The sequence below is a fragment of the Dipodomys merriami genome, unplaced genomic scaffold (assembly GCF_024711535.1).
Source record: "Dipodomys merriami isolate MVZ:Mamm:240054 unplaced genomic scaffold, mDipMer1.0.p SCAF_332, whole genome shotgun sequence".
NCBI lineage: Eukaryota > Metazoa > Chordata > Mammalia > Rodentia > Heteromyidae > Dipodomys > Dipodomys merriami.
Window position 1 is genome coordinate 1,086,002 of NW_027204849.1, and position 21,425 is coordinate 1,107,426.

The 21,425-nt window shown below is 45.4% G+C and overlaps 1 protein-coding gene and 1 pseudogene across 4 annotated transcripts in view; both read right to left on the reverse strand.

The window, feature by feature from the left end:
* Positions 1-523: 523 nt before the first annotated feature.
* Positions 524-13,690, reverse strand: LOC138803086 (cAMP-regulated phosphoprotein 19 pseudogene; annotated as a pseudogene).
* Positions 13,691-13,804: 114 nt separating this feature from the next.
* The window catches only part of LOC138803084 (AP-4 complex subunit beta-1), a 30,236-nt gene continuing 22,615 nt past the window's right edge, over positions 13,805-21,425 (reverse strand). For all 4 annotated transcript variants that reach the window (XM_069986922.1, XM_069986924.1, XM_069986921.1 and 1 more), the window contains 4 exons: positions 19,710-19,813; positions 16,906-17,113; positions 16,421-16,702; positions 13,805-16,190 (listed from right to left, as the gene is read on the reverse strand). In XM_069986922.1, the coding sequence (XP_069843023.1) occupies positions 15,763-16,190; positions 16,421-16,702; positions 16,906-17,113; positions 19,710-19,813 (1,022 nt within the window). In that variant the 3' untranslated portion in view covers positions 13,805-15,762. The remainder of the gene's footprint in view (positions 16,191-16,420; positions 16,703-16,905; positions 17,114-19,709; positions 19,814-21,425) is intronic.

Here is a 21,425-nt window from a genome sequence, read left to right on the forward strand (position 1 = left end):
CAGCTCAAGGCGAGTGCTCTACAACTTAAGCCATAGTACCACTTCCAGTTTTCTAGTGGTTTATTGAAGATAAGAGTCTCATGGACCTTCCTGCCCGGACTGGCTTTGAACTGTGATCCTCAGATCTCAGCCTCCTGTGTAGCTAGGATGACAGGTGTGAGCCACCAGTGCCCGGCCCTGTTTGTGGTCTTTTGGCCATACAGGCCAAATGTTCTAGAAAAGCCTCCCACATGTATTTACATAAATTCTCTTCTCAATGGTACAAATCTACCTAAGACCTAACTCCAAAATAACTAGATCTTTGAGGGCAGACATTAGATAAATAATACATGAACAAAATGAGTCTGGCTGGTCACCAGTAGCTCTCACCTACAATCCTAGTTACTCTGAAGGCTGAGTTCTGAGGATAGAGGTTCAAAGTCAGCCCAGGCAGAAAACTTTTTTTGAAAGGTTGTGCAAAACTATTGTATTTACAAAAATAGCACAAAAATGAATGCAACACAGTCACTGTACATGCACGCTTCATTCACATCTTCCACCATGAAAAGGTTGTAATGCCACAAAAAGGGGGGGCAAACTTCACCAACAGCTGCTAAGCACTGAAGCCACATGTGATACTGGAATGGATTCTACTGTGAACGCTGAGACAGGTTGAAGGCTATGAAACATAGTTATTCCAATCTTTTGGAGCCCCATCAACTTGTGTTTGAGTATGTGACTTTTCTTCCAACTTGTGGTCTTAAACTTCCATTTTACAAAATCCAGAAGGAAATACAAAAGAAATCAAGAGAGGTCATATTAAACAGGAGTTAGCGTATGAAGATATAATTAAGATGGAGAAAGAAAGAACATTAAAAGGGTACAACTTGCTTTGTTAGTTGTTGAAACCAGTCCTACATTAGAAGTTAGATAATATACACAATTATTTTCAAGTAGATTGCTTATGTTGTTCTAACATGTCCTTCTCATCAATGCACTGTTAAGCTAAGCAAACCTCTACAAAAGAACAGTCCCTTACAATAGCAGCACACACTACCGCTACCTGCAAAGCTGTCAGTCTCAAAAGACTTAGTGAATGAAAAGAAACAGAAGTGGATAAGTAACATATTAAGGAGGAATACTGGGAATTAGAAGATTCATGCAGTTCAGCTCTTTGAATCAGCCAGCCAGCTTGCTAGCGACAAGGGATGATTTCCGCTGAGGAAGGTACTGTGGAGTGGGAATGTGGTCCCCAGTGACCTCTGTCTTGTCCGGAGCTGCAGTGGGCAGTTGCTTCTTCTTCATCTTTGCTTTAACCATGTTGTAATCTCCAGAATCAAAATATTTTTGCCCTTTCTGTAATCGTTTCCTTAGAAAATCTGAACCCCCAGGCTTCTGTCCCAGGGGAGGATATCTTGCTTTTAATTTTGTGCTTCTTCAGCTTTCTCTGGACTAGTCACTTTATCTTCCACTTCCTTTTGCTCCTCAGCTGAGGCTGCCTTAAGGACTTCCGCTGACATGATGCTCCTTAACCCCATTCCTCCACCTCCTCGATGTCTCCCAGGCAGAAAACTTATACAATTTTTTCTCCAGTTAACCAGCAAAAACTCAGAAATGGAGGTGTGGCTCAAGTGGTAAAGTGCCTGTCTTGAGCAAAAAAGGCTAAAGGAAAAAAACAAAATTATCCTATGCTGGTGACACACCTGTAATCCTACTCAGGAGGCTGAGATCTGAGGATTGCAGTTTGAAGGCAGCCTGGGCAGGAAAACCTGTGAGATTGTTATCTCCAATAAACCATCAGAAAACCAGAAGTGGTGCTATGGCTCAAAGTGGTAGAATGCTACAGCCTTGGACAAAAAAACCTCAGAGACAGTGCCCAGGCTCTGAATTTGAGCCCCAGGACCAAAACAAACAAAAAAACTGAGTTTCCTGTGAAACCCAAAAGGTGAAAAAATACTGTGAAATAACTCAACCTCAATCACCTAGCTGAAAGGCCATTTCCTGCACAGACCACTCCAGCAGCAGAGAACACACTGAAAGAGAAAACAAAAACTTAAACTACTTCATTGTTCACAATTTTTTTTTTTTTTGGCCAGACCTGGGACTTAAACTCAGGCCTGGGCACTGTTCCTTGAGCTCCTTTTTCTCAAAGCTAGCGCTCTACCACTTGAGCCACAGATCCACTTCTGGCTTTTTCTGTGTATGTAGTACTGAGGAATCGAACCCAGGGCTTCATGGATGCAAGGCAAGCACTCCACCACTAAGCCACATTCCCAGCCTGTTCACAGTTGTTCTTACAGATAGAGAATGGCAGTGGGAACGTAATTCTTTTCCGAGGGCAGCACGTTGACTCATTTGTATCATGTGGGAAGCTCAGGAGTCAGGAAAGGAAACAAGTCACCAGTGAAGGTCAGCAGGTATCATGGAGAAATGAGGAACTTTTGATGAAATAATGGAAATGGAGGCATGGCTCAAGTGGTAGAAAGAGCCCAGTGAGAGCGTGGGATCCTGAGTTCAAGCCCCTGTACTCATCCCCACACAAAAAAATTACCCAAGTAGCCGGGCGCTGGTGGCTCACGCCTGTAATCCTAGCTACTCAGGAGGCTGAGATCTGAGGATCGCGGTTCAAAGCCAGCCCGGGCAGGAGAGACCGTGAGACTCCTATCTCCAATAAACCACCAGAAAACCGGAAGTGGCACTGTAGCTCAAGTGGTAGAGCGCTCGCCTTGAGCTGAAGAGCTGAGGGACAGCGCCCAGGCCCAGAGTTCAAGCCCCAGGACCGACAAAAAAAAAAAAAAATTACCCAAGTGCCGGTGACTCCCATTGTCATCCCAGCTACTCGGGAGGCTGAGATCTAGGATTGTGGTTCAAAGCCAGCCAGCCAGGTTAGACAAGAGACTTATATTCCTAACTGGCAAAGAACTGGAAATGGAGTTGTGCTTAAGTGGTAAAGTACCAGCCATGAACAAAACAGGTAAGCAAGAACAGAAAGCCCTGAGTTCAAGCCCCAGTACCAACACACAAAATAAATAAGATTTGCACCTGGGAGCTGGTGGCTCACACCTATAATCCTACTCAGGAGGCTAGGATCTGAGGATCGTGGTCCAAAGTCAGCCCAGGCAGTAAAATCCCTTAGACTCTTATCTCCAATCAGCCACCAGAAAACCAGAAGTGGTGCTGTGGCTCAAGTGGTAGTGTGCTCACCTTGAGCTGAAGAGTAGGACCACTCCCATGCCCGGAGTTCCAGGCCCACGACTGACAAAAAATAAAAAATGAAAATAAATAAATAAGATTTGCAAACACTGCCAAAACTAGCAAGACTGAGCTGGTATATAAGCACCTGGGAAGTGAGGCAGAGGTGATTTCACTGCTGGCTCGAGGGTTCAGAAAAAAGGCAGCTGACAGGCCACTGGAAGTCACTAAGAGGCCAGCATGTCAGGGCTGGGAAGGTGGCCTAAGTGGTAGAGAGCTTGCCTAGCATGCATGAGGCTCTGGGTTCGATTCCTCAGTCCCACATACACAGGAAAAAACCAGAAGTGGCACTGTGGCTCAAGTGTTAGAGCACTAGCCTTGAACAAAGAGACTCAGGGACAGCACCCAGGCTCCCTGAGTTGAAGGAAAGAGAGAAGAGAGAGAGAGAGATCCCAGAAGTTAAGAAGGAGACAACAAACAACTTCAAGGAGATCTCCATGGTGATGATCAAGGCAGCTGAGAGAGGACACCCGCTCCAGCTTCTCAGAGCACCTTCTCTGTGCCAGGGCGTTTACCTGGGAGAATCTTAACTTTAGGGGCTGGGAAGGTGGCTCAATGGTAGAGTGCGAGTGCTTGTCTCCCATGCATGAGGCCCTGGTTTCGATTCCTCAGCACCACATAAACAATAAAAGCTGGAAGTGGGTGCTGTGGCTCAAGTGGTAGAGTTCTAGCTTTGAACTGAAGAGCTGAGGGACAGTGCCCAAGCCCAGAGTTCAAGCCCCACGATGGACCAAAAAAAAAAATCTTAACTTTAATTCATTATTCTCACCTTCCCTTCATCTGAGGACCTTTGAGCTAATGTGGGTTACAAGTTATCTGTGAAACAGTCCTTCATACTCATTCTCTTGTCCTTTCTCAGTACCATTTAGATTTAACACGTCTTTACCATTCCTGTTAAGCATCTTTCCCATTTGTGTGTCTACTTTCCTGCAGCAGTGAACTCTCAGGTGATATTCCTGCCAAGACCTCTTCCATTCTAGAATTTCCTGGCTATGGAAGCTGGATGGAATTCCTTATAACTTTCCTTCCATGTAAAGGAACCAAACCCATCCTGGTGGGCTACAGGAACAATTCAGATTCCTCAGCTTACTAAACCCATCCTCACCCAACCATCTACCCACGTGGTGTAGACTTTGTTCATTCTAGCACCTCTTCTATTTTCTTACCTTTGATCAAGCTAAAAATAAAGCCACTAAGCCAGCACCTCTCCCTAACTCCATCTAACTCTTATTTTCAATTACCCTCGGTCCTTGAAGTATTATTTATATACAGCTACAGACATTTGCTGAGTTTCTTCACATGTTCCTTGTTCCTTAGAATTTATTGTAAAGACATGCAAAATACTCCCTGCAGACTGTTTTGCATGTGTGTGTGTGTGCGTGCGTGCAAGAACATGTGTATACACACCCTACAAGAACTTATAACCTCAGGGTCAGCTTCGCAGTAAGTTTATCAATGATACTGTCTTCTATGACATTTATATAAACCCCAATGCTTGAAATGGTCTTAAACATACCTAAAAGAACCATGTGCCAGTGGCTTATGCCGGTAAATCCTAGCTCCTCAGGAGGCTAAGAGTGGAGGATCTCAGTTCAAAGACTCTTGTTTCCAATTAACTAGCAAAAACACAAGTGAGGTATTACTCAAGTGGTCGAATACCACCCTTGGGCAAAAAAGCTAAGGGAAAGTACTTTGATCCTGAGTTCAAGCCCTAGTACTGCTACATACAAAAAACAAAACAAAAAACCCAAAACAAACATACAAACAAAAAAACATCACAGCACCTAAAACAGGCATATTACATAGTTAGGTTCTGGTGTAAAACCTATTGCCTTGACTATTCACTATACCCATTACTCTAAGGTCCCTTGCCTGGCACACATTGCTTCTGGACTTTGAAGAGTGCCACTGTGTTCAGTAGACATCCTCCCGCCCCCCTTCCCCATGCCGGGAAGCTGGCAGGACCACTGCTATGGAAGGAATGAGGTCTCCAAGACTCTGAGCCACAGAGGGGCCCAGAAAAGCTGGAGGGGCCCAAGGAAACAAGTCCTTTCCCCTCTAGCAGGAACTTGGTTCTCCTGTGCACTGGTCCTCATGACCCAGGCACTCTCCCCCAGCTTTGTACTCTGGGATCCACCTGAACTGTACCTCTGTACACAGTGGAGCACCGTTACACAAGTCAGGTGACACGTACATCTCCTTTGACAGTGTCATCTGTTCCCTGGCTCTCCCACTCCTGCCCTCCTGCCTCCACCCACGAGTTGCACAGTTCACATTCATCCATGTCCCATACGGCCAGTGCTGCAGTTTTGTTTTTGCCAGTCCAGGGGCTTGAACTCAGGGCCTAGACTCTGTCCCTGAGCTGCTTTTGTTCAAGGATAGCACTTTACCACTTGAACCACAGCGCCACTTCTGGCCTTTTGTGTATGTGGTACCAAGGAATTGAACCCTGGGCTTCATGCATGCTAGGCAAGCACTCTACCACTGAGCTACCTTCCCAGCCCCACCGCTGCAATTTTTCACCCTTTTTTCTCTGATTGTGTCCTCCTCTCACCCTCCATCATCTTCTGGCTATTTTTATGACTAACTGGTGGAAAGAGTTCACTGACTTCCAACTTTGATCCTCAGATCTTCTGAGTAGTGAGGATTACGGGCGTGAGCCACCAGCACACGGTCTTGATTCTTCTTTTGTAATGGTCAGAGAAGAAGCTTACAAAACACCTCTAACTTGCTGGTCTGTCCCATTTTATACCATCCACAGCAGAATCCCTGGTGTGCCGCCGTTCTGTACAACATCTGGAGACACCGTCAAATTCCTTGGTTCACCTGCCACAGACTTCAGTCCTTTCCCATATACCACACAGTAAAGCATTTCCTGCCTGTTTTCAGAATGCCAAGTGGCAAATGTCAACTGATAAGTTGTCATTGAACAATTTATATTTAATGAAGTCAGCACTCTTGCTGAGGTCTGATGTTCCATTCAAAAGATAATTAAAAGCTGGGTGTAGGGGCTGGGAAGGTGGCTCGGTGATGGGGTGCTTGCCTAGCATGCATGAAGCCCTGGGTTCTATTCCTCAAAACCACATAAACGACAGTGGCACAGTGGCTCAAGTGGTTGAGTGCTAGCCTTGAGCAAAAGAAGCTCAGGGACAGCACCCAGACCCTGAGTTCAAGCCCCAGGACTGGCAAAACAACAACAACAAAAAAAAAAACCAGGAAGACAATCTGATACTTTTTTTTGGGGGGTGGGGGGGAGGTTCTGGTCGTGGGGCCTGAACGCTGGGCCTGGGCGCTGTCCCTCAGCTCTTCAGCTCAAAGCTAGCACTCTATCACTTGAGCCACAGTGCCACTTCTGGCTTTTTTCTTTTTGCTTATGTGGTGCTGAGGAATGGAACCCAGGGCCTTATGCATGCAAGACAAGCGCTCTACCACTGAGCCACCTTCCCAGCCCCACAATCTGATACTCTTATCTCCAGTTGACAAGCAAAAATGTAGAAGTGGAGGTGTGGCTCAAGACTAACAGTTTTTTGTTGTTGTTGTTGTTGGTCGTGGCGCCTGAACTCTGGGCCTGGGCGCTGTCCCTCAGCTCTTTAGCTCAGGGCCAGAACTCTACCACTTGAGCCACAGCACCACTTCTGGCTTTTTTCTGCTTATGTGGTGCTGAGGAATCGAACCCAGGGCCTCATGTATGCAAGGCAAGCGCTCTACCACTGAGCCACCTTCCCAGCCCAAGACAGTTACCAAGACAGTTAGAACAGGTACCAGCAAGGCTTTCTAAAAAGGAGCAGCTCATCAATACTTCAGCTCTGTTGGGCCGTGTGGGATCTGTCATCACCATTCAGCTCTGTTGTCTTGCAAGGCAGCCCTGGACAAAACACCAAATATTTACAAAAGAAGACTTGCCAACTCCTGCACAAAACCTGGCTGCATGAGGATCACCTGTAGAGTTGAAGAGGTAGCCTCCTGGACCCTGGGGATCTGTGGGACTGGAACTCCGAGACCCTGCGCAGGTGCGGGTTGGGTGGCTGAAATCTGGGGTAAGGAAGTAAGCACTTGAGCTAATGCTGACCCCTTTTCTCAAAGTTTGTTTTTGAGTCTCAAGAACTGCCCAGGCTAGCCGGGAGATAATCCTGTCTCTACTTCCAGATTAGCTAAGATTACAGGCAAGGCCACAACTGTTAATCAGCAATTTAATAAGGTTCACAAACTGGCATGAGAACCATACTGAGAAAAGCTCTGCACAGATGGCTTCACTTATGCTGCTGTGTCCAACTGTCTCAGATGTGGGCTGGTACTTCCTGCATCCTGTGGTGACAAAATGCAGAAACTTTTCTAATAGAAGAGTAGCTGAATAAGTTGCTGCCTTCGACTTTAAACTCTAAAACGAAGCTACTTTTACCTTTCTGTGCAGGTAAAAGCAACTTGAAATTTAGGGATACATTTGAAAGAAAATACTCAACATGTATGTCGAAAAACAAACTTTACAACTTTGGTGGGGGGGGGACGGGGGGAGGGGGAGGAGAGGGGAGGATAGGAAGGGACGGGAAGGGGAAACAAAGGAGGAGGCTACAATGCTTGCTAAGAAATGTGCTCATTATCTTACCCATGTAATTGTAACCCCTCTGTAAAGTATTTTCACAATAAAAAAAAAGGAAAATACTCAACATAAAATAACAATTTTCAACTAAAAACTTTCCTGAGGATCCTTTAGGCTGCATAAATTACCCAGACAAGACTGGGTTAAATCTGAAAAAAGTTTCCATTGTCCTGTGTTTCAGGCCTGCTCTGTGGCTTGGAATGTCACTAATAACAAGTCATTACTTTGTCCCTAGAAGGCTTCGTTTCAACAAACCCTCATTAAATCTCATACAAAAGACAAAAGTATAAAAGCTCTGTAGAATCCTGGGAGCTGCTCCCAATTTTACTAATCAGTAAAAAACAACTTATTCAGCAAGGTTGCATTTTATTCAGCTAGGTTGTGTTCTGCCCAGGCAAAGATGGTTTTTGATTTATTTGTCTTTTTAGTGACCAGAAATGATGAATGTCCTGATTAGTCAAAGAGGCAGTACGTCCAGTCAAGAGAAGAACTACTCTTCTTTGCTCTCCAGCTTTTCCTAAAAAACCTACAGTCAAAGCGATGGTTTTGGGAACTGTCCAAGAAACAACAGAATGAGCCAGGCCGTGGTGTTTGTAAACTCAGCTACCCAGGAGGCTGAGATCTGAGGATCAAGGTTTGAGGCCAGCCTGAGCAGACAATCTTATCTCCTGTTAACTAGCAAAAAGCTGGCACTGAGCCGGGCGCTGGTGGCTCACGCCTTGTAATCCTAGCTACTCAGGAGGCTGAGATCTGAGGATCACGGTTCAAAGCCAGCCCGGGCAGGAAAGACCGTGAGACTCCTATCTCCAATAAACCACCAGAAAACCGGAAGTAGCGCTGTAGCTCAAGTGGTAGAGCGCTCACCTTGAGCTGAAGAGCTGAGGGACAACGCCTAGGCCCAGAGTTCAAGCCCCACGACCGACAAAAAAAAAAAAAAAAAGAAAGCTGGCACTGGAGCATGTCTCAAGTGGTAGAACACCAGCCTTGAGAAAAAAAGCAAGCCCCTGATATTAACACCCCCCCAAAAAAATAAGTCAGAAAGAAGACCTAAAAATCTACCAAGGAAGCTAGTGGTTCATGCCTATCATCCTACCTACTCAGAAGGCTGAGATCTGAAGATCGCGGTTCAAAGCCAGCCCAGGCAGGAAAGTCCATGAGACTCTTATCTCCAATAAACCAGCAGAAAACTGGAAATGGAGCTGTGGCTCAAAGTGGTAGCAAAAAGAGCTCAGGGACAGTGCCCAGGCCTTGAGTTCAAGCCCCTCAACCACCACCACCAACAAAAAGAAATCTACCAAGGAGCAGAGTAAAGTCAGGCTGCAGTTAGAACTACACCACCAGTGAATTGCAATGACTGTGTTGAAGTTGAGGTTAATTATACAGAGGACGTCCGTGACATGTTAGGCAACTTGGCTGAGGAGCCCAACCCCACAGCTGAGCTGCTGCCCATTCCTCTTTCCTTGGCAACAAAATACTGCGATGTAAAGAGACTTCTTTTCGAGACTAGTTTCCAAGTTTAAACAAGGGTCATAATACAGAGACCTAATAACTAGCTAAACAGTACAATACCTAGCAAAGCCAGGGTCTCCCAGGAAACTCACCCATCCTCTTTTTTTCTGAATGAACTCTTGGATGGCTCTGGTCCCATTGATCTTGTTCCTGCTGATTATGCGTACCACTGGAGCAGTCAGCTGCTCTACATTTTTAGGAACCACATGGGCCACAGATTCAAGAAGTTTCACCAACACCGCAAGAAAGGCCCTCTCATGGGAGAAGCTTGAATCCTGAGCACACCAGGCCAAAGTATAGCTTCCAACTGAGGACAGAATGGCCATTACTGGAGTAGCACTCAAAAGTACAGGGGGGCCAGATGCCGGTGGCTCACACCTGTCATCCTAGCTACTCAAGAGGCTGAGGTCTGAGGATCGCAGTTCAAAGCCAGCTTGGGCAGACAAATCCAAAAGACTTTTCTTTTTCTCCCTTTGGTCCTGGGACCTTGAACTCAGAACCTGATCACTCTTGGTAGCTCCTGTGTTCAAAGCTAGCATCCTCCACTTGAACCACAACTCTACTTCCGGCTTTTTTTTTAAAGGAGGGTGGTGGTTAATTGGGGATAAGAGTCTCATGGAGCTTTCTGAGCAACTCTCAGTTCCGATTAACAAAAAAATTGGAAGTGGCAGTATGATTGAAGTGGTTGAGCACTAGCCTTAAGCAAAAAAAGCTAGGAGAGAAAGTAAGACCCTGAGTTCAAAACCCAGTACTGGCACAGACACACACAAAAAATCTTTTGGGGTATAAAGGAGTCAACAGCAGTCAGGACAGAGTGTCAGAACCCAAGCAGGCCAAGAAGGGAATACATACATATTGAAGGATACCTAGATCTTAGTTTCTACATATGACTCTTCATTAAAAGAAACAAAAGTCCCTGGAGAATGGCTGATTCCAAGCTAGTCATAGAAAGTGTAAGATCTTCTGTTAAAAATTAAAGAAGGGAGGGGCTGGGAAAGTGGCTCAGTGGTAGAGCGCTTGCCTTGCATGCCTGAGGCCCTGGGTTCAATTCCTCAGCACCACATAAGCAAAAAGAAAAAAGCCGGAAGTGGCGCTGTGGCTCAAGTGGTAGAGCGCTAGCCTTGAGCTGAAGAGCTGAGGGACAGTGCCCCGGCCCAGAGTTCAGGCCCCACAACTGGACCCCCCCAAAAAAAAAAATTAAAGAAGGGAATCCGGTGCCAGTGGCTCACACCTGTAATTCAAGCTACTCAAGAGGCTGAGATCATGGTTCAAAGCCAGCCCAGGCAGAAAAGTCTGTAAGACTCTTATCTCCAATGAACCACTAGAAAACCAGAAGTGGTGCTGTGGCTAAAAGTGGTAGAATACTTGCCTTGAGTGAAAAGGCTCATATACAGCACCCAGGCCCCATGAACAACTGAAAAAAAACAAAATCAAGAAAAGACTGAGGAATTATTCCAGACTGAAGCGGCCAGACAGACATGATAATTAAACAATATATAATTTTGACAGATATATGTATTTTGTGGTCCTAAGTTTGAACTTAAGGCCTTTTACTTGCTAGATAAAAGCACTTCTAGTAGATCCAAGAGCCCAGTGCTTGGCCTAGTCTTTCTGCTATAAATGGTACTTTTGGGGGGAACTGGCAAAGCTTGAATGGTACCTAAGGATCTGCTGATTTTGTATCAATGTTAATTTTCTTGTTTTGATTAGACTGTGGTTATATAAAAGAATGTTCTTTGAAGGAAATAACATTAAGGCATGATCAATTATCATGTCAGTTCCTTATTCTGAAATAATTAGAAATTCTTTGTACTGAAATTTTTCCAAATGAGCTTGAGGCTGTTTCAGAGGGCTGGGTTTTGTTTTCCTTTTTTGGTTGTTTCATTTTTGGGGGGATTTTTTGGTCATGGGGCTTGATCAGCCTACAGAGTCACAAAGTTCCATTTCTTTATCATTTACATTTTAACGCCCAGCAACTGGGCCCAATGACAGTGGCTCTCATCTACAGCTACTCAGGAGACTGAGAACTGAGGATCATGGTTGTTTGTTTGTTTGTCAGTCATGGGGCTTGAACTCTGTGCCTGGGCACTGTCCCTCAACTCTTCAGATCAAGGCTAGCACTCTACCACTTGGACCACAGTACCACTTCTGGTTTTCTGCTAGTTCATTGGAGATAAGAGTCTCATATACTTTACTGCCCAGGCTGGCTTTGAATCATGATCCCTGTCGCTAGGATGACAGGCGTAAGCCACTAACACCCGGTGAGGATCATGTTTTGAAGCTAGCTTGGACAAATAAACCTGATTTTTTTTCTTTTTTTGCCAGTCATGGGGCTTGAACTCAGGGCCTTGGCTCTGTCCCTGAGCAGCTTTTTGCTTAAGGCTAGCACTCTAGCACTTGAGCCACAGAGCCACTTCTGACTTTTTGTGTATGTGGTGCTGAGAAATCGAACCCAGGGCCACATGGATGTGAGGCAAGCACTCGATCACTGAGCCACCTTCCCAGCCCAAGATTTTTATTTCTAATTAACCACCAAAAAGCCAGAAGTGGAGCTGTGGCTCAAGTGGTAGAACACTCGCCTTGAGCAAAAAAATCTCAGAGACAATGCCGGGCGCTGATGGCTCATGCCTGTAATCCTAGCTACTCAGGAGGCTGAGATCTGAGGATCATGGTTCAAAGCCAGCCTGGGCAGGGAAGTCCATGAGTCTTATCTCCAATAAACCACAGGAAAACCAGAAATGGTGCTGTGGCTCAAGCAGTAGAGCACTTGCCTTGAGCTCAAGAGCTAAGGGATGGTGCCCAAGCCCTGAGTTCAAGCCCCACAGCCGACAAAAAAAAAATCTCAGAGACAGCATGCAGGCCGAGTTCAAGCCCCAGGACACCGACACCGACACCGACACAGACACAGACGCATACACAGACACACACAAGATTAGCAACTGGCATTTCTTTGAATGAATATAAACCCCAAAGTTTCACTGAACTCTCCTAGTCATAAAATTACACAAGAACAGCAGCAAACAATAGCAAGAAATAAAAACCTGACCTTTTCTGGACTGGCTGCAATGTGTTAGGCAGACATTTCCAAGTCTCCATTGTAATGGTCACCCAAGATCCGAAGGTGACCAACAATGACAGCCACATCGGAAGAGCCAAGACTCTCCTGAGAGAGAGCAAACACCTTTGTCACAATGTTGGGAGGGATGATGAGCTCAGGACCTGGGCAACGGGACAGAGTTTTCTAGTCTTTATAACAGTTGTGGTACTATTCTCTCCCAAGGACTGCAACATCCCTGTAAGAGCCATATTCCAAAAGTGGTAAATGAAAGCCAAGTGAGAGTGAGGCTCTGAGCTCAAACCCAAGTACGGAACACACACAAATATTAACAACAATACTCTGACAGTCTTCCTGCGTTTAGAATTCATTTCTCCCCGAGTGTTGCTAGAAGTTTAGGTTGCCTTCCTATTTTTCTGTCGGTTGAGGTGAGGGCTTGAACTCAGGGCTTGGGCACTGTCCCTGAGCTCTTTTGCTCAAGGCTAGGGCCTACCACTTTGAACCACAGCGCCACTTCTGGCTCTTTTGAGCAGTTAATGGGAAGGTTAGAGTCTCACTGAAACATTTCTGCCTCAGCTGGTTTTGAACCATGCTCCTCAGATCTCAGCCTCCTGAATAACTAGGATGACAGGCGCGAGCCACCAGCACCTGGCTAGAGTCTGCCTTTAGAAACTTAGGAGGAAATAAAAAGCAGACTCCATTCTCTTATGGACATGTCATTGCCACCTGACACCAGGAGTCTTACCTGAGTATGTTTCCATTCCACCACTCTGGTTAGCAGGTTGTAATGGTGTCAGGAAGTCTTTGAGAAGAGCATTCACGATGTGTTTTATTTGCTCCTCAAAATTTAGGTCGCTCATTTTAGGTATTTGCTGAGTTTTGCTTTCCCACAAAATAATCAGTTGTCAGCTAAGCAGGAAGTCAGAGACGTCAAAAACAGAAATGTATCTACTTCTTATAAAGTTTCTTATGTATACATGAGACATGCAGACCTGGACCTTTCTACAAAAGAGCTGTTCAGAAAGGTGAGCCTTCTCTCCAGAGCTCACCTACACCAGTGGAGACCTGCTGATGACTTCAGTTCCTTATCTTGAACCATACAACTAGTACATAAGATTAATTAATAGCTTTTATCATTACAGCCAGCCAATATCCAATTACCCTCTGTAAAACAGAGTTGAGGAAGAACTTCTTGGGTAATTTCATTAAGAGATACTTCCTTTTCCTGTTTGAGATGAAACTTAAGGAAGATTCTGAAGTTTAAAAACAAATACAGGGGCTGGGAAGATGGCCCAGTGGTAGAGCGCTTGCCTTGCATGCCTGAGGCCCTGGGTTCGATTCCTCAGCACCACATAAGCAAAAAGAAAAAAGCCGGAGTGGTGCTGTGGCTCAAGTGGTAGAGCGCTAGCCTTGAGCTGAAGAGCTGAGGGACAGCACCCAGGCCCAGAGTTCAGGCCCCACGTCCGGACCCAAAAAAATAAAAATAAAACAAATACAGCATTCAATTTTGGATCATGGCACTGAGTGATCACAATCTATGATGAATATTTGATGAGCGCCTATGTGCAGAGAACTACACACAGCACTGAAAGTGATACAGAAAAATGACAGAGGGAAAGTTTACTGTGTTTATGGGGCTCACAATCCAACAGAAACAATAGCCATGTGATATGACTAGTCATGACTAGTCATATCACATCCTGTGTCCTTGAGATAGAATGCCCTATCAGAACATGAAAGCCAATACAATGGTTGGGAAGGCTGACACCTGGGATGAGTTCTGAAGGATAAGTATGGAGTCATTGAGCAAAAACAGGGAGGAATACAACTGTATGCAGGAGAACGGATGGCATATATGATGGCCAGGAAAAAGCCAGGTCTTGGCATGTGCCTCTAATCTCAGCACTAGAAAGGTGGAGACAGAGATAGCTGTTTTTTGTTGTTTTTTTTTTGGGTCCAGTCATGGGGCCCGAACTCTGGGCCTGGGTGCTGTCCCTCAGCTCTTCAGCTCAAGGCTAGCGCTCTACCACTTGAGCCACAGCGCCACTTCTGGCTTTTTTCTTTTTTCTTTTTTTTTTTTTTGCCAGTCATGGGGCCTGAACTCTGGGCCTGGGCGCTGTCCCTCAGCTCTTCAGCTCAAGGCTAGCGCTCTACCACTGGAGCCAAGCACCACGTCCAGCTTTTTCTGCTTATGTGGTGCTGAGGAATCGAACCCAGGGCCTCATGCATGCAAGGCAAGCACTCTACCACTGAGCCACCTTCCCAGCCCTTCTGGCTTTTTTCTTATGTGGTGCTGAGGAATCAAACCCAGGGCCTCGAGCATGCAAGGCAAGTGCTCTACCACTGAACCACCTTCCCAGCCCCTTAATTTATTTATTTACACATAACTGAAAGTGATGTTACAGTATATAAGTTATTTACAACTGTGCAGTAATGTGTTGCAAAATAAATTATCTAGAAGTCTCTGAGCTTCTTTTGCTCAAGGCTAGCACTCTACCACTTGAGCCACAGTGCCACTTCTGGCTTTTTCTGTGTATGTGGTACTGAGGAGTTGAACCCAGGGCTTTATGCATGCTAGGCAAGCTCTCAATCACCGAGCCACCTTCCCAGCATGCAGCAGTTTGCTTCTGTCAGAAGAGAAGATGCTTTGATAACGCTGAGATATGAGACTGAAGAAATACTTTAGATACCACACGAAATACTTGGGACCCTTGCCTAAAAAAGCATAATTAGGAATATGAGAATAGTCAGTTCCCTGAAAAAAAGATGACCTCTTAGAAATGATGACCCATCAGATTCCACAGATGTCAGGCATATTTAATAAGTAACCTAGCCTTCAAAACTGATTTGAGGGGCTGGGAAGTTGGCTCAGTGGTAGAGCGCTTGCCTTGCATGCCTGAGGCCCTGGGTTCGATTCCTCAGCACCACATAAGCAAAAAGAAAAAAGCCGGAAGTGGCGCTGTGGCTCAAGTGGTAGAGCACTGGCCTTGAGCTGAAGAGCTGAGGGACAGTGCTCAGGCCCAGAGTTCAGGCCCCACAACCGGAAAAAAAATAAAAAAAAAAAAAAAAAAAAAAAAAAAAAAAAAAAAACTGATTTGAAAAAGATCCCAATCCTATCCCCACCTCATCCCCAACTCTTAACCAACATCATCTCTACAATACCGTTACTGTAAATGGGGTTTATCATTACCATTAGGCAGAAGGAGGTAAGCGGGTCTTTGGACAAAAACTTTAAAAAAGTGTCCACATTCCTAAATTTCCCACTCTCCTTTGCATCTGATATCACCTGCACTTATAAGCAGATCTAATGAGGAAAATCTAAGAAATTCTGATAGCTGTCCATTTGCTTAGGGAAAGGAGCAAGAATCCGTTATGATTTAATGTCCCCAACTGTTCCAATCACAGTTTCTAATACAGAAATAAAACTGCTCAGTGAGCTCATCTTTTCCTGGCTTTGCTTCACCGAGATCTGCATTTCTGAGTTCTCAGGCTCCAACAGCAGTTCTGTTAGGAACAGACAGCCGCTGTCATCCTGAGCACTGAGGTAGGCTTTCCACGGCTGAGCCCCAGGCCTGCTCACTGCGATGGTCTCAATGTTCACCACCTGCAGGGCCGTCTGCAGAGCATCTGGATGGATCGCTCCCCGCCAAGGCAGCGCCTGCTGATGAGTTACTTCGCAGCTAAGCCAAGTCTTCTCAAAATGTTCAGCAGTAAGCTGGTGATTGGGGACCAGTACCAAAGCATCAGAATCAGGAAGTTCTTGTAGTGTCTCCTTGCTCTCCCCAGGTGTCAGGTGTCCTAAAGGAATTAGAAAGCTTTTGTAGAAGATAATCTGCATAAGCTACATTTTTATTCTACAGTCCTCAAAATATATTGTGTGACTCTGTCTTTGGATTCGTAACCAAGGATGAACTCCTTTCTTGCTCACAAAGGCTTCATAACGCAGGGGACAATCTTAGCTAGGGTAATCTACTTTCCACCAGTCATTACAGGAGATGAAGACATAAGTAAGGACTATTTACTTTTACCTGATGTGGCAGAGGATGTCCTGGGAGGAAGCTCTGGGCCACGATGCTCTGCCCTCTGACATTTAGGGATGGTTGCCCAGTGGGCTTTGCCGTACACTGGGACTAGGGTGTTGAAGTCTGGAGCCCAGCTATTCACAGGTCTTTCTGCCTGATCCTCCAAAAGTCCAAGAGATGGGTCAGATTTTGGACTACACAGGATCCGCTTAACTTCATCAATGCCAACTAACAGGAGGCGGTAATAGAATAGCCCTCGGTCTCGAACAGCCATATCCTTTTCTTCCTCTGAGATGACACAAGACTCAGTTATTAAAAACAGACAAACAGCTCACGCTATCCTCCTACCATGTGCAAACTAAAAAAGAAAAAAAAGTGAAGACACTAGGAAGCACTAACATTTTCTTCCAGGTCCCAGACAGGACAACTGACTCAGCAAACAAAGCTACGGGCATTTTCCAGGCTGGGGGAGGGCAGCCTGCCTCTCATACCTATGCAGTGGTGTAGCAGGCGGCCCAGCATGTCCTGGCACTCGGCAGGGCGGGAGAGAAAAAGGCGCAGCAGGGCAGTAAGGAGCTCCATCTTCACGGCAGGAAACGTCTCCGACCTCACGTTTTCTAAGAAGTCCTCTAACACATACGGAGCATTGGGAATTCTCTCCCCGTGGACACCAAGTAACCAAATAAGCGCCTGCTTGCCCTAGAAATGAGCAAGTCACAAGAGCTCAGCCCTGGGCGGCCTAGGATGTAAGTAGACAATGACTGCTTTCGCTTTTCCTGAGTTCCAGCAGACAAGGTATAATTATTATATTGGTTCTCACTGCTATACTATGACAAACAGGAAAAGAAATACTAATACAAAAGGGAATACTCATGGACTGGGAAGGTGGCTTAGTGGTAGAGCGCTTGCCTTGCATGCATGAGGCCCTGGGTTCGGTTCCTCAGCACCACATAAGCAAAAAGAAAAAAGCCGGAAGTGGCGCTGTGGCTCAAGTGGTAGAGCGCTAGCCTTGAGCTGAAGAGCTGAGGGACAGTGCCCAGGCCCAGAGTTCAGGCCCTACGACCGGACCCCCCCCCAAAAGCAAACAAACAAACAAAAAACAAAAGGGAATACTCAAGCTTAAAAATTCCACAAATAATTCTGGTTCTCATTTCAGTTAAAAGTTCATGATCTATTTACCAGCAATACATCTGAGAAAGGTCTACTATCCAAAACATACAAGGAATTAACCCCTCCCAAAGCTAATAAACCAATTACTAAATGGGCAAAGGAGGTAAAAAGAGACTTCTTAAGAAGTAAAAATGGGGGCTGGGAAGGTGGCTCAGTGGTAGAGCGCTTGCCTTGCATGCATGAGGCCCTGGGTTCAATTCCTCAGCACCATATAAACAGAAAAAAAAAAAAGCCGGAAGTGGTGCTATGGCTCAATTGGTAGCACACTAGACTTGAACTGAAGAGCTGAGGGACAGCACCCAGGCCCAGAGTTCAGGCCCCACGACTGGAACACCCCCCCTCCAAAAAAAAAAGACTAAAGAAGATACTCTTAGAGGAGAGCACCTCTGTTTGTTTTTTTGTTTTTTGGTCAGCCATGGGGCTTGAACGCTGTCCTTCAGCTCTTCAGCTCAAGGCAAGCGCTCTACCGCTTGAACCACAGTGCCACTTCTGGTTTTCTAGTCGTTTATTGGAGTTAAGAGTCTCATGGACTTTCCTGCCCGGGTTGACTTTGAATGGCAATCCTCAGATCTCAGTCTCCTATGTAGCTAGGATTACAGGTGTTGAGCCACTGGCGCCCAGCAGTACCTCTGAACACTTAAAATACTTGTAGGAGAAGAACACAATGGCATAATACCTCTGAACATTTAAAATATTATTTACTAAAATTAATTTCAGGACATGAAAATAGTAATTTTTTTTTTTTGGTCAGTCGTGGGACTTGAGCCCTGGGCCTGGGTACTGTCCCTCAGCTGTTCAGCTCACGACTAGGGCTCTACCACTTGAGCCACAGTGCCAATTCCTATTTTCTGGTGGTTTATTGGAGTCTCATGGACTTTTTCTGCCTGGGCTGGCTTTGAACCATGATCCTCAGATCTCAACCTCCTGAGTAGCTAGGATTACAGGTATGAGCCTGTAATTAAAAACATGGAGTTTTTGTTGGTGTTGGTAGTGATGGTTGTTGTTTTGCTTTTTGTTTTGTTTGTTCTTTTTTCTGTCTTGTGAGGGGTAATGGAGGACACAAATAAATGGAAGGAGGAAGGGTGAAATGATTCAGGCATGATACTCAGTAGACACTATGCAGAAAATGAACCATGCAACTGTGGGCAGGAAGAGGAGGGGAAAACTAGGGGGAGAGTGAAGGAAAAAGCACATACCTGTGACCTAACTTATGAGATGGTAATCCCTATGTACAGTACCTTAATAACAATAAAGTTATAATTTAAAAAATCCTCCATGGCTGGGCACCAGTGGCTCACGCCTGTAATCCTAGCTACTCAGGAGGCTGAGATCTGAGGATCACAGTTCAAAGCCAGCTCAGGTAGGAAAGTTCATGAGACTCTTACCTCCAACCAACCACCAGAAAACCAAAAGTAGCACTGTGGCTCAAGTGGCAGAGTGCTAGCCTTGAGCTGAAGAGCTGAGGGACAGCATCCAGGCCCAGAGTTCAAGCCCCACACCTCACAAAAAAAAAAAATCCTCCATGATCTAAATCTCTGACTTTAAAATGTTCAGGAGAGCAATGGTATAAAAGAATTTGTAGGGGCTGGGAAGGTGGCTCAGTGGTAGAGTGCTTCCCTTGCAATGCATGAGGCCCTGGTTCAATTCCTCAGCACCACATAAGCAAAAAGAAAAAAGCCGGAAGTGGCACTGTGGCTCAAGTGGTATAGTGCTAGCCTTGAGCTGAAGAGCTGAGGGACAGTGCCCAGGCCGAATTCAGGCCCCACGACCAGACCCCCCCCCCCAAAAAAAAAGAATTTGTACTAAAAAACATAGCTAAGCCAGGTGCCAATGGCTACTCAGGAAGATGAGATTTGGAAGGTCACTGAACCTAGCCTGGGCAGGAAAGTCTGTGAGACTCTTATTTCCAACTAATCACCAAAACACCAGAAGTGGAGGTGTGTCTCAAGCAGTAGAGTTCCTTTGTGAGCAAAAAGCAGAATAAAAGCTCAAGGCCCTGATATCAAACAGCAGTAGTGGTATGTGCTCGCCCGCTTGCACACAATACTGTTATGGCCCTGGGTTAAATCCTTAGCTCTACAAAACAAAAACAAACAGATCCGGTGCCCAGAGAATCACACTGTACCTCACTGTCCTGAATGTTCTCCTCACAGCCCGGCAGGGCTCGACATACAGCTTCAGTACACTGAGGACACAGCCAAACTAGGTCTCGGAAAGTCTGCACCACCGCTAAAATAAAGTCCAGGACAAGAGTATAGGATTAGAACCTGCACACAGCAAAGAACCCGAGCAAGTCTTATATTAGATTTATGAAATAAGGTTTGGTAGGATGACCCTTATCTGAGAAAGGCAGGACATGGGCAATACTCTTATATGACTTTTTTTTTTTTTTTTTGGGGGGGTAGGTCACAGCTTCAACTCTGGGCCTGGGCACTGTCCCCTCAGCATTTCAGCTCAAGGCTACCACTTAAGCCACACCACCATTTCTGGCTTTTTATATGGTGCTGAGGAATCAAACCCAGGGCCTCATTCATGCAAGGCAAGCACTCTACCACTGAGCCACCTTCCCAGCCATGACTGTTATTCTTGTCAGATGGATTGAAGATAAATGGCTAATATATAGAAATGAACTCTGTAATATATAATGTAACCAGGCGCTGATGGCTCCCACCTGTGCACCTAGCTGCTCATGAGGCTGCGATCTGAGAATCTAATTTGAAGCCAGCCTGAGCAAGAAAGTCCCTGAGACTCTTATCTTCAACTAACCAGCAAAAAGCCAGACTGCTAGCCTTGAGCAAAAAAGCTAAAGGAGAATGCCCAGGCCCTGAATTCAAGCCTCAGCACTAGCACAGACAATACAGACATATATAAAATGTAACATATTCATATAAAAATGTGATCTATAAATGTTAATAACTATATGTAGACACAGTAAAATAAATGTGTATCACAAATATAAATATAATATAAATGTTTTATGCAAATGTGAGTTCATAATATGATCAAACAATATTCCGAAGACAGTATAATTGGACCTTAGGGCTGTGGGGAGGCTAGCAAGGTTCCAGAATTGAATAGTTTATGAAGGCAGAGGCTTGCAGGAATCGTAGGAGAGGCCTCTCTAAATTCTGCACTGCTATAACCTTGCTGCCTCACCATAGTCCCAATCTTGAAAACAAGAGCTCACAGAAATAAAGAAAAAGAGATGAGAAATTAAGCCAAGTTAAGTGTCAATGGCTAAGATCTGAGAATCGTGGTTCAGAGCAAACTGGGGAAAGAACATTTATAAGATTATCAGAAAAAAAGGTGGACTAGAGTTGTGGCTGACTGAGAAACAGCCATGAGCAGAAAAGGCCAAGCAAGAGTTCAGGGCCCTAAGTTCAAAGCCCAGTACAGGAAAAAATCATGGGGGGAAAAAAATCAAGCAAGGCCTTCTTAGTACCTCTGTTATCTGTGGTACAGACCCTGTCACACTGAAGATCCTGTGTGTATCTGTTATGTGTGGTACAGACCCTGTCACACCGACGGTCCTGTGCGTCTCTGAGAGCAGCAGGTTTAGATTACTCATTCAAAGAAAACCTGTCTTGCAGTACTGGGATCTGAACTCAGGACTGCACCTTTCCAATAACAATAAATTATGTTTTTAAAAGTTATGTCAGCTGGGCACAGGTGGCTCATGCCTGTAATCCTAGCTACTCAGGAGGCTGAGATCTGAGGATCATGGTTCAAAGTCAGCCCAGGCAGGAAAGTCTGTGAGACTCTTATCTCTAGTTTACCACCAGAAAACTGGAGTGGCACTGTGGCTCAAGTGGTAGAGCACTAGCATTGAGCTGAGAGAGTG